The sequence below is a fragment of the Denticeps clupeoides genome, chromosome 14, assembly GCF_900700375.1.
Source record: "Denticeps clupeoides chromosome 14, fDenClu1.1, whole genome shotgun sequence".
NCBI lineage: Eukaryota > Metazoa > Chordata > Actinopteri > Clupeiformes > Denticipitidae > Denticeps > Denticeps clupeoides.
Window position 1 is genome coordinate 12298874 of NC_041720.1, and position 16331 is coordinate 12315204.

The following is a 16331-nucleotide window of genomic DNA, read 5'->3' on the forward strand; positions in this document are numbered from 1 at the left end:
ACAAATTGCAATCAATATGCTGCGCTTGCCATGGGGCTCAGCACAAGAAATAGGCATGAACTTCAACCACAGTGCATGCACAAGACCGCAGCAAAATCACTCATGCCGCGCAAGCCATAGAAACAAAGATCAAAGTGTCATGGTTTGAAAGTGGCCTTATTTCCACTTCAGCTCCACGACACGTCCCTGATATATTGGTCAGGTTGGAGGTTGGGCTAATAACCTTGAGCACATCATACATACAACAATGGCATATAACATGTTCATGGTTGTGCTACAGTGGCTACAGGACCTCATAAAGCAACTACAAGAAGTCCTCTCTCATGAAAAGGTAAGGCTGGAGACGCGATCTGGCAGTTTAACCCACCGCAGAAGAGAACTATATGCAAAACAAGGCGCAAGAGCGGGGAGTTACATTGACATATTTAGAAACTGAAAACCCATTTTAGAGAACCTGTCATGGTCCTGTCACATCAACACTGTGGTGAAATTGCCCGGCAGTGTCTCTACCACCTCAGACACCTGAGAGACTTCAGACTGCCCTCCAAGGTGCTCAGGAACTTCTACTCCTGCACCATAGAGAGCATCCTGACAGGAAATATCTCAACCTGGATTGGGAACAGCACCATGCAGGACAGGCGAGCCCTACAGAGGGTGGTTCGATCAGCCAAACGAATCATCCATACCAAGCCGACCTTCAATTTATCTACAGCAAACAGTGGTGTACCAGGGCCATGAAGATAGTGAAGGACCTCAGCCACCCCAACAATGGAATCTTCTCTCTGCTGCGATCAGGGAAGCGCTTTCGCTCCCTGAAGTCCAACACAGAGAGAATGAGGAGGAGCTTCTTCCCACAGGCTCTCCGAGCTCTCAACAACAACAGTGCATAGGCCTCCAGCACTTTCACCTTCAATCACTCTGGACTCTTTGCACAAATCACTTCGCACAAAATCACTTTGCACAAAGTCTCTTAGCTTTTTACTTTACTGCTCTTTTTTTAAACATTGTCTTTCACTCATTTGCACAACTTCACACTATAAGTTACACATATTTTATGTTAAAGATGTAAAAGTGTAATATTTGGTTATGTTTGCAATATTTGCATATTGGTTTTCATTGTATACTTGCAACATTTGCAATACTGTGGTCTGTAGTAGTCGCAAAAAGCATTTCACTGCATATCATACCGTGTATGACTATGTATGTGACAAATAAAATTTTAATTTGATTTTAATTTGAAAAGTAACCTTCCCAACACTGCTTATGGTTATGGGGGGGACTGTTCCTGTAACTACTGATTGTAAGCCGCTCTGGATAAGGGCGTCTGATAAATGCTGTAAATGTAAATATGGCAGTTGGGGCTATTAGTTGTGAGTGCTTGAACCAGACTTTCCATAATAAGAATAATACTGTACCATAATCGCCAGGGGAAACAAATGGTGTGGCGTGCCAAGAAGGGATAGTAGATTCCTTTGTCCCAATCTTCAGTCCACTGTGCAACCTTGTTTTGGCCTCTGTTTTTAAACAGGCATAAGAAGACAGCAGCATGGTCCAATAAGACAAAAATCAGATCTGTAACGGACCTTAAAGAGTGTAGCTGAGAATTCATTTCTTTTTACCTCTATGGGAGGGGTGATTTTTGGCCTATTGGCCTGTTTCCGGTAAGACGATGGTGCAACAGCTCGCAATGGTGCTGTTTTTCAGCACACCCGAAAAAGACACATGGACATCAGGGAAAACAAGGACCATGTCTATCAGAAACAATTCTTCCAGCTTCATCATTCTGACCTTCAGATTGACTTTCCGGACTTTCAAGAACAACTGCACGCACTCGGACTGCTGCGGAGAGCAGGCCTCCAAGGCCTCCAAGGGAAACGGCGCCGCAAGCGGTGCACGAGGGACCGGAAGTGCGGGAAGGGCAGGTGTCCATGCTAGGCTAAAAGCTGATCCCAGCTGACCGGCTCTCCAGTCCATCCTATTATCCAACGTCTGTTCCTTGGACTGGACTACATCAAACTACAGCGGAATCTAGAGAGTCCTGCATCATTGATTTTACTTATATGTGGCACAGCTCAGCTTACACCGTGGCGGCGGTGCCAGAATGATGCCAGAACTCTGTGCATCGCTGGTGGACTTTGTGACTGATATGCAGACCTTTTTATCTACCAAGGGAATTCACCTCACTTTTCATTATCAAAGTGTACATTCCACCCAGCGCTAATGCGAAGGCGGTGCTCAAAAATGATAATGCTCCATGCCATCCACCTGCTCCTGACTCCTTTTTTCGAGTTGACCTTGTATGCCCTTTTTTTCACATCTGATGTTGCTGACCTTTCACTCCGTCTCTGTCCCTGCCTCGTCCTTGGATGGACCTGTTTGGTGCTCCACTGACTCATGCTGCCTCTACTACCCACCAAGTTCCAGTACAGCTATGCCATGGTAATGCCAGCTCTCTCTGCTTCCTCTCGTACTGCAAACCCTGCCAATGTTTAGAGACGCTGCAACCAACGGTGACAACATCATCAACTTGTAGGCATACACAACATCAGTGAACAGCTACATCAGCAAATGCACTGATGACATTACAGTCTTCAAGTCCATCACCACATGATCAAACAAGAAGTCATCCACAGGTATGTGAACTGGACTGAAACAGGACTAAAAACTGTGACAATGACCCCTGGATCTTGGACTTGTTAACTGAGAGACCTCAGTCTGTTCGGATCAAGAACAGCGTCTCCAGCACCACCTCACTACGCACTGATGCTCCTCAGGGCTGTGTGCTCAGTCCAATGCTGTTCACCCTGTTGACCCACAACTGTGCAGTGATGCACAGCTCCAACCACATCAAGCCATGATGCAATTTCTTCACACCCACCGTGGTGGGTCACATTAGCAAGAACAATGAGTCAGCATAAAGAGAGGAGGTGCAACGACTGATGGACAACAATCTATTTCTGAACGTGGGCATAACAAAGGAGATGATTGTTGACTTCAGAAGACAACGGAGGGACCACTCACCACTGAACATCGATGGACCTTGTGTGGAGATAGTCAAGAACACAAAGTTCCTCTGTGTTCATCTAGAGGAGAACTGGACTCTCAACACCAGCTCAACAGCCAAGAAAGCCCTGCAGCATCTTTACTTCCTGTGGAGGCTGAGGAAAACCCATCCCCCACCACCCATCCACACCACCTTCTACAGAGGGACTCTTCAGAGCATTCTAACCAGCTCCATCCCTGTCTGGTTTGGGAACTTACGGTGGATAGTGAGAACAGCTGAGAAGATAATCAGAGTCTCTCCATAATGGATATGTACCACACACACACATCAGGAAAGCTGCCAGCATTGTGAACGATTCTACACACTCCTCACATGCACTCTTCACCCTCCTGCCATCTGGGAAAAGGAACTGAAGCATTTGGGAAGTCACTGCCAGTCTGTGCAACAGCTTCATCCCACAGGCCATCAGCCACCTGAACACACAGGAACTTTTGACACTGACACACACACTACCTCTGTTATATTGAGTGATATTATCCATCTGTAATATTATCTATTAACGCACCGTTCAAAATGCAATGTTTGCACTAATTTACTTTGCACATTTATTTGCGCTGTCTGTCTCATTGTTGTCTACATGTTTTAGTTAAAAGCTACTCTTGCACTGCCTGTGTCCCCTCTTGGCACTTTATGTAGCACAGTTTGTCTGTATCACACATGTGCACTTTATGTCACTATGAAACTTTTTAATTCTTCAAATGTTACAGGTAGCACCAGGTTCCGGAGAAATTATCATTTGTTTCACTTTGTATCATCTAACACGTATATAGCTGAAATTAAAATAAAGTTCAACTTCAACAATTTGTTGGTGGAGGTTAAGAAGTGTACATTAAGGGTGATTTTATAGATGTCTACTGTTTCAATTAGCACACATTTCAAGTTGATTGTTAGGTGCTGAACGAAAGCCTCATGTATAGATATATATTTAATTTGTTAGAACAAATTAACTTTAACATGGCTGTGCTTCCTTTATTTTATATCTTTGGGTTTGGCCTATGACACTTACGCCAAATTCATCCTTGCCATAATACATTTTTCAGCATTTTGGGTTGTGTCATCAGAATCATATATTCCTCCCAACTGAACACACTATAAAAACTATATAAAACCATTTCAAACTAAAATAATTGTGTTATTAATAGTATGTCATTAATCCTGTCAGTAATTATTTAAAATATTTAGACTGACAACCCCAATAAATTATTAAACGTTAAAGGACAACTCTTTTCGCATTCAAATGTAATTTTTTTTATAAAACACAGAATTTTTGGGCAGCGTCCAACATGGCTTCCAGGACTTAATATTGGATGATGAACTGTTTTGTTTCAGTTCTGGGTCATTGGTCTCTTGAGCAATGCAGTAAATGTAAATTTAAATGTAAATGCAGTGCCCCCTGTGGGCCAGGAGATGACATGATCAACAATGATCCCTTGTATGAATGACAGAAAATTAAAGCTATTAAAACAGAAAAGACCTGATGTTAAATAGCCCACCTCAGGTGGACCCACCAAACTCGAGATATGAAATAAAAAAGATATTAATAGTAATAAACAAATATCTTTTGAATTTTATGAGCAGCTAAGGCATCAGCTTTGATCAGGAAATGTGCAGAAAAAAATGCACACCTGGTAGACCCTCCTAAACAAGATGATTGGCTCTGTGCAGTTCAGCCCACTCTAAGATCACTACAAATACAGCAGGAATTCTTCACACACACACTTTTGCTCTCACCTCTTGCACAACCTTCAGGAGTACGGGAATGGCTTCAAATCCTGTAAACAAGATTTTTGTGTACGAGCATCCTGACTTTCAAGGAGTGAGCCGGGAGTTCACTGAGTATTGTCCAGACCTTCGGGATGTTAGTTTTAATGACTGTATCTCCTCTGTGAAGGTCATAGGGCAGCCATGGGTGTTATACGAACACCCCCACTGTCAGGGTGCCATGTTCTACTTTGAGGAGGGTGAATGTCGATCAGTGGTGTGGCATGATGCAATTTCTTCACTGGAACAGGTGAAAGAAGATCTGACAAATCCTCAGATCACACTGTATGAGAATCAAAACTATGGGGGTAGGAGCATTACCCTCAACTGTGAGACCAACTTATGTTTTGGCAGTTTCAATGATATGATTTCTTCCTGCCGAGTGGACAGAGGAGCATGGGTCCTCTATGAGCATCCAAACAGAGGTGGTCGTTCAATTCTGGTCAGAGCTGGAAGAAAATTTCCAAGCATAGGCTGGATTGACAACCAAGTGTCTTGGGTTCGTCCTCTTAAACCTGGGAGACCCAAGATAACAGCAGAGCTCATCTGGGACAAGAAAGAAGAAAACACCAAATCAGTCGTCATTGACTCCATATGTGGTGTGAATCGTGGAAAACATGAGCAGACCTTCTCCTCTGAGCTCAGTCGGGAGTATGAAGGTTCTGTCACCGAGAGCTTCAACTTCAGCAATGCTACACAGATAACTGTGGGGATGTCATTTGGGTTTAATATTGGTATAGTGAAATCAGAGGTCAATGTGTCTGTCAGTAACACTTTCACTGTGGAGAAGGGGAGCAGCAACACCAAGACGGAAAAGAAGGGTGTGAAGATCTCCATACCAGCCACCATTCATCCACACACCAAGCTCACTGTGAATGTAGTGAGAAAAGAGGTTGATGTGAAGGTTCCAGTCAAGATAACGATCCAGTCAGGCTATAGCTCTTCGACTGAATACGGGGAATACAGGTGCCAGGCTGGTAACTCGATCTTGGCTGAATACCAAGAAGAGGACATTTAAGGCTTAAGTAAAAAAAAAAAAAAAAAGAATTATAACCATATCATATAGACAGCAAACTAAATACTACTTACTAATAATAAACTTAATTTTTACTTTGTAATCTTATACGCCATAACCTATAGAGCATTTCTTGATTTCATTTTTCCATAACTAAAATGCTTAAAATGTAAGTCTGTCAGTCTTTATATATTGGTGTACCTCTTGTGATTTACATAAAGCTGGTGTGATTTTTCCTATATGTTAACCTAAATTTATTAGTACAAGTGAAGTGATTGTCATTGTGGCAATTATTATTAAATGATTAGCATTATTAAACTAAGCATTTTTTCTTTGATGCATCAAATGTTAATTTCTTGTAGTTATGCATTAACTAAGGTCCAGCAAAACAATTATTTTATCCACATGCAATCACATGCCACTGGGGATGCCTGTTACTGTGCATTTGTTCATGCTGGTCCGAGGCCACGGTAAACAGGGAGGGCTGCATCAGGAGAGGCATCCAGCATAAAAAAACTCTATTCATGCAGACAACCACACAAGTTGATCAGCAGTGATCTCCCATAACAGGAGATATCAAAGGGAGACTATGAACAGACAATACACAATAATTATGTATATTCTGGATAAGCAGATTTGCAATACCTATGAGAATCATGAGATCAGAGTGATATATTATGGAATAAAATAACACATATGTATATACAGATTAAAGAAATGAAAACAAACATCTAATTTCTGGAATGTGTTCTCTTTTTAGACATCAGAAGCATTATTGTCTTCACAAATTTCAGAAGAGTTCAGGTTTTTCTCAGAACTCAGTGACTAAAACAACTAAAAGAAAGAAAAGCCTCGTTTTCATTTAAAATGAGTCACCAGTGGTTTAACACACCAGGGGCCTGTTTCAGAAAGGAGGTTACAAGTGAAAAATGTTAAGCCTGAAATGAGAGAAACTCTGGTTTTTCCGTTTCAAAGTGGCAGGTTTGTCAAACTCGAGAAAGCAGGGTAAGTCAAGCCTGTTTCTGAAAGAGAGGTAACTTTTACCCAGAGTCAGTTACCGTGGTAACTTACTCTGTGAACCTAACCTGGTCAGGAACCTGTTTTATTCTCTAAACTAATGGAAGCTTACTGTAGAATATCGGGTATGCGGAGCATATTAGTAAGGCCACTGTATGCAGAGCTGTACAGAAAGTGTGCTTCGCTCTGAAACGCTGCACATTTGTGTAGTGTTTCCTGGCCACAAACCCCTGGGAGTCATCAAAGAGGAATTTTACAGAATTGCTGGTCTGTAGTGTTCAAATGTTTTTAATATGAAAAAATATATATGTTCAGTTAATGAAATTTTGCTGTGCCCTCTGAAAGTAACCTAATATTCAAAATTACCTTCAGGATTTCCCAATGTGGTTGGATGCATTGATGGCACGCATATCTTTCCTATCTTTGCACCAAGTGAAAATGAGGCATACTATGTTAACAGAAAGTCAATCCACAGTATTAATGTGGAGGTACACTGAGTTACATGCAGTTTAGAATGGTGAAATACCATATAGCAATACTATATCTCATATCTTATTCTTTCCACTGTGAAGATCATATGTGATGCTGCACATATTATCACCAATATTGAGGCCAAGTGGATCGGCTCTGTTAATGACTCACGAATATATATTGTGAGTCTACCCTAAGCAGTGGTAAGTAAATGTATGCATTACACACTTGGGCACTTCAATGCAGCACTAAACCAATGTAAACTTTTTTTACAGCTGCTTTTAAAGCAGTTGACTGCTTTCTACTGGGGGATAGGGGCAACCCATGCCAGCCTACACTGGTAACCCCTTACCCAGAGCCTGAACAAGCACCACAGCATTGATTCAGTGTGGCACATAGTAAAACTAGAGGCAGTGCCAGTGCCTACGTCACCTCAGGGTCACCCCTGAGAGGGCCTGCGGCATCAATGTGGCATGTGTAGTTCTCCATAATATTGCCATTTTTAAAGGGGAACAACAGCCTGCCCTACACATACATGACCCAGGGGAAGACCCCATCCACACTGCAGATTTCCAGGATAGAAGCGTGGTCCAAGACCGTATAAGCAACTATTCATTCTCTGATTAATTCAGCCACCACCACAAAAAAGAAAATTAAAGAAAAAATAGGTCACAACAATTTATTTGGTCTTTATTCCCTACAAATTAAAAAGCAACTGTTAAAATTCTATATTCTTTCCAAACTTTTATATAATCCACTAATCACAATACACACCTTAACTGTAGCTTGTGTTTCAGAATCTCGATTTTAGGACCTGTCGATTGTTTTTTTCTATTTGTTTAAGCAGATGCATTCTATATAACTTCTTTACTGGTAACTGAAAATACAGTAGATTAGGGTTACATTATGTTGTACATGACTTCCATTTAATTAAACTCTGGCGTTTACGGTACATCACTGAACTGTGCTCTCTGGATCAGCAGAAATGGTGTCCTCATCCCCTACATCCTGAGAAGATGAGCATTTGGTTTAGCACACTTTATAATATTACGTACCCAACTCAATACACCAGAAATTAGGACACTTACAACTGCCTGGGTTTCTGTTAAGACAGGAGGATCCGCAAAAGGCAGACATTGCCATCAGAATCTTTTGAGACCAATCCAAAAATGAAAGAAAATAAGTACATTTTATATATGTGTGTGTGTGTGTGTGTATGGGTGTGGGTGTGTGCAGCCCTCTTACATTTGTGTCCTGGGGAGTGACTGGCTCTGATGAACACCCTACAGGAATTCCCTCAGCCACTGGCCTTCCAGAGTTCAGACTCAGGGCCATCTCCTCAGCATTTGTGAGTGGTGGTGGCGCAGGGCCTCCCCCAGTCTGGCGAGCGTCTGCCTTCTTTCTGTTGGCTGAAGAGACATCAAATGAAAAAGAGCACTGTATGAAAACGGCATTAGACATTTATTGCCATTTACATAAGTGTCATTTGTAAAATAAAAAAATACCTACATCCATGACATGCTCAAACCTTACCTGATTGAATTATGTTACAATTAGATTCAATACCATAGTTTTTCACTACTGGCTCTCAACCCCCCTCCTGCAGGAGGCTTCCCCTCCTGCTTCCCCACCTGCGGCCCCACCAGCACAAAGAAATGTCACCACAAATGTGAGTGTCGCATGTTATTGTTTTAGGGGGCCAGGACACATAGCCAGAGTCTATCATGCAGAGCTATGTGGTACAGCCAGAGGATGGCAGATACGGACAATATATACTGTGTATATTGTGTTATTGATAAACCTCTCTTGACCAAATGAGGCGAAATATTTTGAGAAAAAATATTAATTCATAAATTACACTTCTCTGACGTGTCAATGATTTATTAATGAATTTCATGTCATAATATTGCAGATACTTCTTGTATGTTTTCTGTCTATATTATGAGCCATTGCTTCAAGTTGTGGGAATAGGCATAGAGACAACTTCTGGCCCACAAGGTGGCATCATAGTCTCATTTTTGTGATTAACTTCCCCACCTATTTCTTCTGTGTCCTGATCGACCTGCTTCACCTGCTTGCATTTAATTGAATTCAGCAGACACAATACAGCAAATTACGGCAAACTGCTTCTCTTTCTCTTGTCTTGCAATTTTTGAATTTTCTATGATGTTTCACATCATAAAGGTTTATGAAAAAGCGAGAGCAATTACACATTTTCTGTATTAATTGTGGAATTGACATTTACAGCTGCTAAAACTGAAATCACAACCTGTCAGAATGTATTAAAAAATAAAACATTGAATGTATGCTTACATTTAACGTTTTTGCATTTTATATTAGCCAAATGGTTATTATTATCTCTCAGTACTTGCACTATCTTTTGTGCACTGTGTGCTGTGTATCACAATGACAATCACTTCACTTTCACTTCACTTAAAATCAGCCTCTGCAGTGCCCTGCACCTTCACACAGCCTATTAAGAACTTGCTGGGGCTCACATCCTGGTCAATTCTTCAGGTAAACTGCGATTGTCAGCCTGTTAGCCCATGTGTTTCATCAAATCTCTTTTGAGATTTGGGGTCCTCAGTCCTTCTCTCATGATAGCGAAATATAGCAGAATACTAGAAGACCTAGTTGACATCAACAGTGATTTTGCAATGATTTAGAAATCGCACAAAAATCTCTTATTCAGCAAGTACAGCCTGATTATTCCATGTTAAAAAACGTCAAACAGGAACCAGAAGATGGCAGTAAAAGGCAGTGCTTGAAGTGGGAAAGCAGTATGACCATTCTTCATTTTTAAGGATTTTAAATTTTAAATGGAAAATTGTATCTTCACCACAATGAAGTTATGCACTTTTAAAATATGGGGGAAAAGCCTCAAGTCAGAGACCTCAGAGTTCTCTCCTGGCCTTCTGTCTGTACATGACAATTTAGTTTTCTATGTATTTAAAGCTTGCTAAGGATGCGCCAGAAGATGTTTGTAATTTTTTCACATTTATTACATGCAGAGTGCAAACATGACACCAGGCAGGAGCCTGGACCTCAAAAATGAATGGGGCCACCAAGCACAATTTATAACGCCCCATTCTTATTTGTGTTTCTCTGCGGCTGCTGCAGCAGCACGCAGTCTGCGGGGACCCTGCATGCCACCTGTTGACGTGGCAGAACCATGATACTAAAATTGGGATATGCATAAATGATTTCCAGACTTGTTAGTTTTCCAAATCTATATGCTTGCCGAACATGAATGCCATGTTTTACAATTACAAAAAACTCCCTATGTTCTGTCTTTGGTGCTTTTGGTATATTTAATCTTTTGTCTAATAACTATGCCATGGCGTGTGAAGGAGGTGCAAATGCCTGACAAAGAAAATTGTGATTTAAGTGCGAATAAACTGAAAACAAAGAAAGCAAACGAACACTGAAACAGAAAAGCATCATGGACAGTGAGACATCAAAAATGCAGGACAAAAGTGTGAAGGAGAAAACCAACATATAAAGAGTTCCATCGAGCAGCAAGTTGGGGTGATTAAAACCTGGCGAGTCCAAGGCTGCTGTAGCAACCCTTGGATCCCAAAAGTGATCCCTTAAAGTTTTCTTTGCTTTATTCAAAATTCATGAAAAAAGCAGGAATTCTTCACACACATACTTTTGCTCTCATCTCTTGCACAACCTTCAGGAGTACAGGAATGGCTTGAAATCCTGTAAACAAGATCTTTGTGTACGAGAATCTTAAATTTACAGGCCTAAGCCGGTCTATCGGGGTGAATACATCTTCTATGAGGAGGGTGAATATCCAACAGTGGAGTGGCATGATGCCATTTCTTCAATGGAAAAAGTGAAAGAGAATCTGACAAATCCTCAGATAATGTTGTATGAACATCCACACTATGGGGGTAAGAGTATTACCCTCAACTGCGAGACCAACATATGTTTTGGCAGTTTCAATGATATGATTTCTTCCTGCCGAGTGGACAGAGGAGCATGTGTCCTCTATGAGCATTTAAACAGAGGTGGAGGTTCAATTGTGGCCAGAGTTGGACAACTACGTCCCAAGTGTCTTGGGTTCGTCCCATTAAACCTGGGAGACCAAAGATAAGAGCAGAGCTCCTCTGGGACAAAAAGGAGGAAAACACCAAATCAGTCGTCATTGACTCCATCTGTTGTTTGAATTGTGGAAAACGTGAGCAGACCTTCTCCTCTAAGCTCAGTTGGGAGTATGAAGGTTCTGTTACTGAGAGCTTCAACTTCAGCAATGCTACACAGATAAGTGTGGGAATGTCATTTGGGTTTGATATTGGTTTAGTGAAGTAAGAAGTCAATGTGTCTGTGAGTAACACTTTCACTGTGGAGAAGGGGAGCAGCAACACCAAGACGGAAAAGAAGGGTGTGAAGATTTCCCTACCAGCCACCATTCATCCACACACTAAGCTCACTGTGAATGTTGTGAGAAAAGAGGTGGATGTGAAGCTTCCAGTCAAGATAACGATCCAGTCAGGCTACAGCTCTTCGACTGAATACGGGGAATACAGGTGCCAGGCTGGTAACTCGATCTTGGCTGAATGCCAAGAAGAGGACATTTAAGATGGCAGGAGGAGTCAAGAAAATAAAGCATTATAACTATATCATATACACTGCAAACTTAATACTGTCACATGATTTCGTCATGTGACCGGGAGTAACACGGAAACGAGGTAACGTGACTCCTATATATTAGGCTGGAGAGCAGCTGCAAATTGCTCAGTCATTGAATGACGCACGCCATTCGACTCGGCTCCGAAAACCCGCTCCCAGTAAGACCGTACCTGTCCTCTCTGTTCTCCTGACCCTCGAACTCCTTCCTGTCGCCCTGTCCTGCCCTGTATCGTGTCTTAATACGCGAACGACAACATCAGTGTGGTGTTGCGGCTTGCGCCGTCCCCGTTCGCAGATTAACGTGGAGGAACTTACCTGCCTCCCTGCGTCCCACCGCACTGAGGTCTCTCGTTTCCTCCTACACGTCTCTCTCGTTCTGGTCCCGGTTCGCGTTACAGAATGACAGAGCCCCAACTACGCGCTTCACAACTCGCTGCTTTATGCGATCGAATAGCGCGGCAGGAGAATCTTTTTGGAAGTCTGTCGCAGGAGGTTCGCTTCCTGCGGCAGCGCGTTCATGAGATGACTGCCGCGCACCGAGACCATGAAGCGGCGAGTGCGGCGCAGAGCCCTCGCCCCCCCGCGGTTCCCGAACCCAGTTTGCCGCTCCCGGAGCGCTGGAACGGGACCGAGGGGAGCGGCGAGGTGCTCCTCACCGCTCTCTCGTTGATTTTCGAGCTGCAGCCTAGCCGCTACCCCAGTGCCCGGTCCCGAATCGCCTTACTCCTAACCCGGCTCGGTGGTTCCGCAGCAGAGTGGGCGGCTGCGCGAATTAGTTCCCCCAGTTCTGCGTCTCTCTCATATGCCGAATTCGTGGAGGAATTAAAAATCACCTTCTGTCATCCGGACGGTGTGGAAGACGTCGCGTCACAGCTGTACCATCTGCGCCAGGGTTCCTCATCAGTCAGCCAGTTTACCGCCAGATTCCGGACCCTGGCTGCAAAGACTCCGCTGGGCGACCACGCCCTCCGGATGATGTACTATGAGGGACTGGCCCCACGAATTCGTGGTGAGATGGTCAGCCGGGAGATGCCAGCAACGTATGAGGCCCTCATACAACTCGCGATGCGGATTGATCGCCACCTGCTGGCACTCCCGAAAACTGCGGCCCCCACTCCGACCCTGCATCAGACCCCTCGACCGCCTCTATCACCACTTCCGCCCACCGTCACTCCTCCAGACCATAGGGGGGAACCCATGCAGCTGGGACGGACAACCCTCACGCCTGAAGAGAAGCAACGGCGTTTTCGGGAGGGTTTGTGTGCATACTGCGCTTCCCCCTCACACATCCGCCTGACCTGCCCTATTCGTCCGGGGAAACAGGACGCCCAGCAGATCAGCACGGCGCGGCCAGCTAGGCCCCTTCCTCCACATCTGATGCCACCGACCTCCCGACTCACTCTCCCGGCCGTCCTGGAATGTAATCAGCGAGTCATCTCCACCACAGCCTTTGTGGATTCCGGGGCGGCTGGAAATTTCATAGACCACTCCTTCATCCGACAACATCACATTCCCCTGGAACTCCTCCCAAGTCCTCTCACAATCACCTCCGTGGATGGTCATCCTATCTCCGCAGGACCCATCATTCACCGCACGGTCCCTCTTCATCTCCGGCTCGACTCGCATGTGGAGAAGATCCAGTTTTTTATGACCAATATTATCACCTCACCACTCCTCCTCGGGTTCCCCTGGCTGTCCCTCCATGAACCCCACCTTTCCTGGTCATCGGGCGTGGTGTTGGAGTGGGGAGCGCACTGCCATCGCCATTACCTTCTGCCACAGCCCTCCCCGTCTGCCTCCTCGAACTCAGAACCGACCCGTCTTGTCCTAGACCATGTCCCCTCCTGCTATCACGATCTAGTCGCCGTCTTCAGTCCAGCCAAAGCTGCCCAGCTGCCTCCCCACCGACCAGGCGACATGGCCATTGACCTGCTGCCAGGAACCACTCCCCCGAAAGGACATCTCTACTCCCTCTCGAAGGCAGAGCAATTGGCCATGGAGCGGTTTGTGGCAGAGGCGCTTCAAAAGGGCACCATCCGCCCATCGACTTCCCCGGCCGCGGCAGGGTTCTTCTTTGTGACCAAGAAGGATGGTGGCCTGCGAACGTGTGTGGACTATCGTGGACTCAATAAAATCACAGTCAAAAATCGAACACCTTTACCTTTAACCAACACCGCCCTTGACGCCCTCTCGGGAGCGAAATACTTCACGAAGTTGGATCTCAGGTCGGCCTACAATCTGATTCGTATCCGAGAGGGCGACGAGTGGAAAACCGCCTTCATCACCCCCACTGGTCATTTTGAATCCCTTGTCATTCCATTCTGTAAAAAACCACACACATGAAGACCATGTGGCGAGGAGAAGAGAATAGAGCGTGTAGAAAAAACTCTTTCTCCCTCCACACAAAGCACTGTATTCAACCACTCCAATTTGATGTTACCTGGCAGAAAGAGGCATGGCACAACAGAGGTTAAAAATGAACAGTTTCTAATTTATTAACATCGGTAAATAATTATTGTAGTTACATGTGAATATTGAATGTAAAAAGGTACCAAGGTTACAGAGAAAGTAAACATGAGAAGAAAGGGTAAAGAGGGAGAAGAGAAAGAGAAGGGAAGATAAAAGCCCCAGAAGCCTTCCGGCTTCTGAGGGAAAAACCCCCCTGAGCAAGATAGCTCAGAGGCCTCCTTTTCCACATGTGCGCAGACCTTTATACCCCTGGCCTACAGGAAGTTGTCACTGTCCTACAGGAAGTTGTCACTGGCCTACAGGAAGTTGTCACTGACCAATCAGAACCTGTTGTTTCTGATGTCACGCCCCCGGTGCCTCCCATTTGGTGAAGACAAAGAGGGTGGGCGGTCCTGACGGCTGATACTTCGCACGTTGATGTCGGACAAAAGGCATGTAAAAACCGGGGTGTCGAATCTTCACCCTCAACCATCGACACAGGAATGTCACACTTCCCCCTGCAGACATCTGTTATGCAAGACAAATCAGGCTCCCGCGATGAGGCCATTCAAGCGTTTCAATCTTTGTGTCGTCATTTCACCACCGCTCCCATTCTTCAACACCCAGATCCTACCCTTCCGTTTGTTGTAGAAGTGGACGCGTCAGAGGTGGGTGCTGGCGCCGTCCTCTCTCAACGCGGTCCGGACCGGAAATTGCACCCGTGTTGCTTCTTCTCGCGGAAGTTCACCCCTGCACAGCGGCGATACGGGGTGGGGGACCTCATATCAATCAAAGCTACCAAACAACTGAATCCCCGCCAGGCGAGGTGGGCATTATTTTTCGAGCAATTCAACTTTCAACTCTCCTACCGTCCCGGATCCAAAAATCAAAAGGCCGATGCTCTTTCCCGTCAACACGCCCCAGACTCACCATCCTCTGACCCCGAACCCGTCCTTCCTCCTCATCGCATCCTAGGCCCTCTCCGGTGGTCCCTCGAGACGAAGGTCCGGGCGGCCCAGGCATCCGACCCTGGCCCAGACAACACCCCACCCGGGTGCCTGTACGTCCCAAATACCTGCCGGCCTGATGTACTGCATTGGGGCCATTCCTCCGTCCTCTCAGGCCATCCAGGACGCCAACGGACCCTCTCCTTCATTCGCCGAGCATTCTGGTGGCCTTCAGTACGGCGGGACGTACAGGCCTACGTGGATGCCTGTGACGTCTGCGCCCGGGCTAAGACTCCCAACACTCCGGCTGCTGGGCCCCTGCGTCCCCTTCCCATTCCTCATCGCCCCTGGACCCACCTCGCCTTGGACTTCATCACCGGCCTCCCTGAAGCTAGTGGTATGACCACCATCCTGACCATAGTGGATCGTTTCTCCAAAGCGGTCCACTTGGTCGTCCTGCCCGGCCTACCGTCCTCTGCCACAACCGCTGACCTCGTGCTTCAACACGTGGTCTGCCTCCATGGGTTCCCCCAAGACATCGTCTCTGATCGGGGACCCCAATTCGTCTCAGCTGTGTGGAAGGCGTTCTGTCGCCTTATTGGATCGACCTGCAGCCTCTCCTCTGGCTACCATCCCCAGACCAACGGTCAGGTGGAGAGGGCCAACCAACAGCTGGGACGATACCTGCGGTGCTTTGCGTCAGAACGCACCTGGCCCGGGTTTCTCCTGTGGGCGGAGCTGGCCCACAACCTGCAAGTCTCCTCCGCCACCGGCCATAGTCCCTTTGAGATCTGCCATGGATATCAGCCCCCCATCTTCACGCACCAGGTGCCTGCAGGCGGGGTCCCCTCGGCCCGTCAGATGATCCGCGGTTGCCAAAAGGCCTGGAAATCTGCGCGGTCGGCCCTCCTCATCGCCTCCCGAAGGATGTCCACCCAGCACGATCGCCGGCACCCTCGTCGACTGCACT

The 16331-nt window shown here is 45.7% G+C and overlaps 1 protein-coding gene and 1 long non-coding RNA gene across 2 annotated transcripts; one reads left to right on the forward strand and one right to left on the reverse strand.

Annotated features, from left to right (window-relative positions):
* Nucleotides 1–4795: 4795 nt before the first annotated feature.
* Nucleotides 4796–6181, forward strand: LOC114803263 (epidermal differentiation-specific protein-like). The gene has a single exon (XM_029002706.1). The coding sequence runs from the start codon at nucleotides 4824–4826 to the stop codon at nucleotides 5841–5843; it is 1020 nt and encodes a 339-aa protein (XP_028858539.1). The 5' UTR covers nucleotides 4796–4823; the 3' UTR covers nucleotides 5844–6181.
* Nucleotides 6182–8147: 1966 nt separating this feature from the next.
* LOC114803265 (uncharacterized) lies at nucleotides 8148–12337 on the reverse strand. Its single transcript, XR_003751899.1, has 4 exons — nucleotides 12282–12337; nucleotides 8574–8737; nucleotides 8417–8477; nucleotides 8148–8336 (listed from the first exon to the last, which is right to left on the reverse strand). It is a non-coding gene; the product is annotated as an uncharacterized LOC114803265 (long non-coding RNA).
* Nucleotides 12338–16331: the final 3994 nt, after the last annotated feature.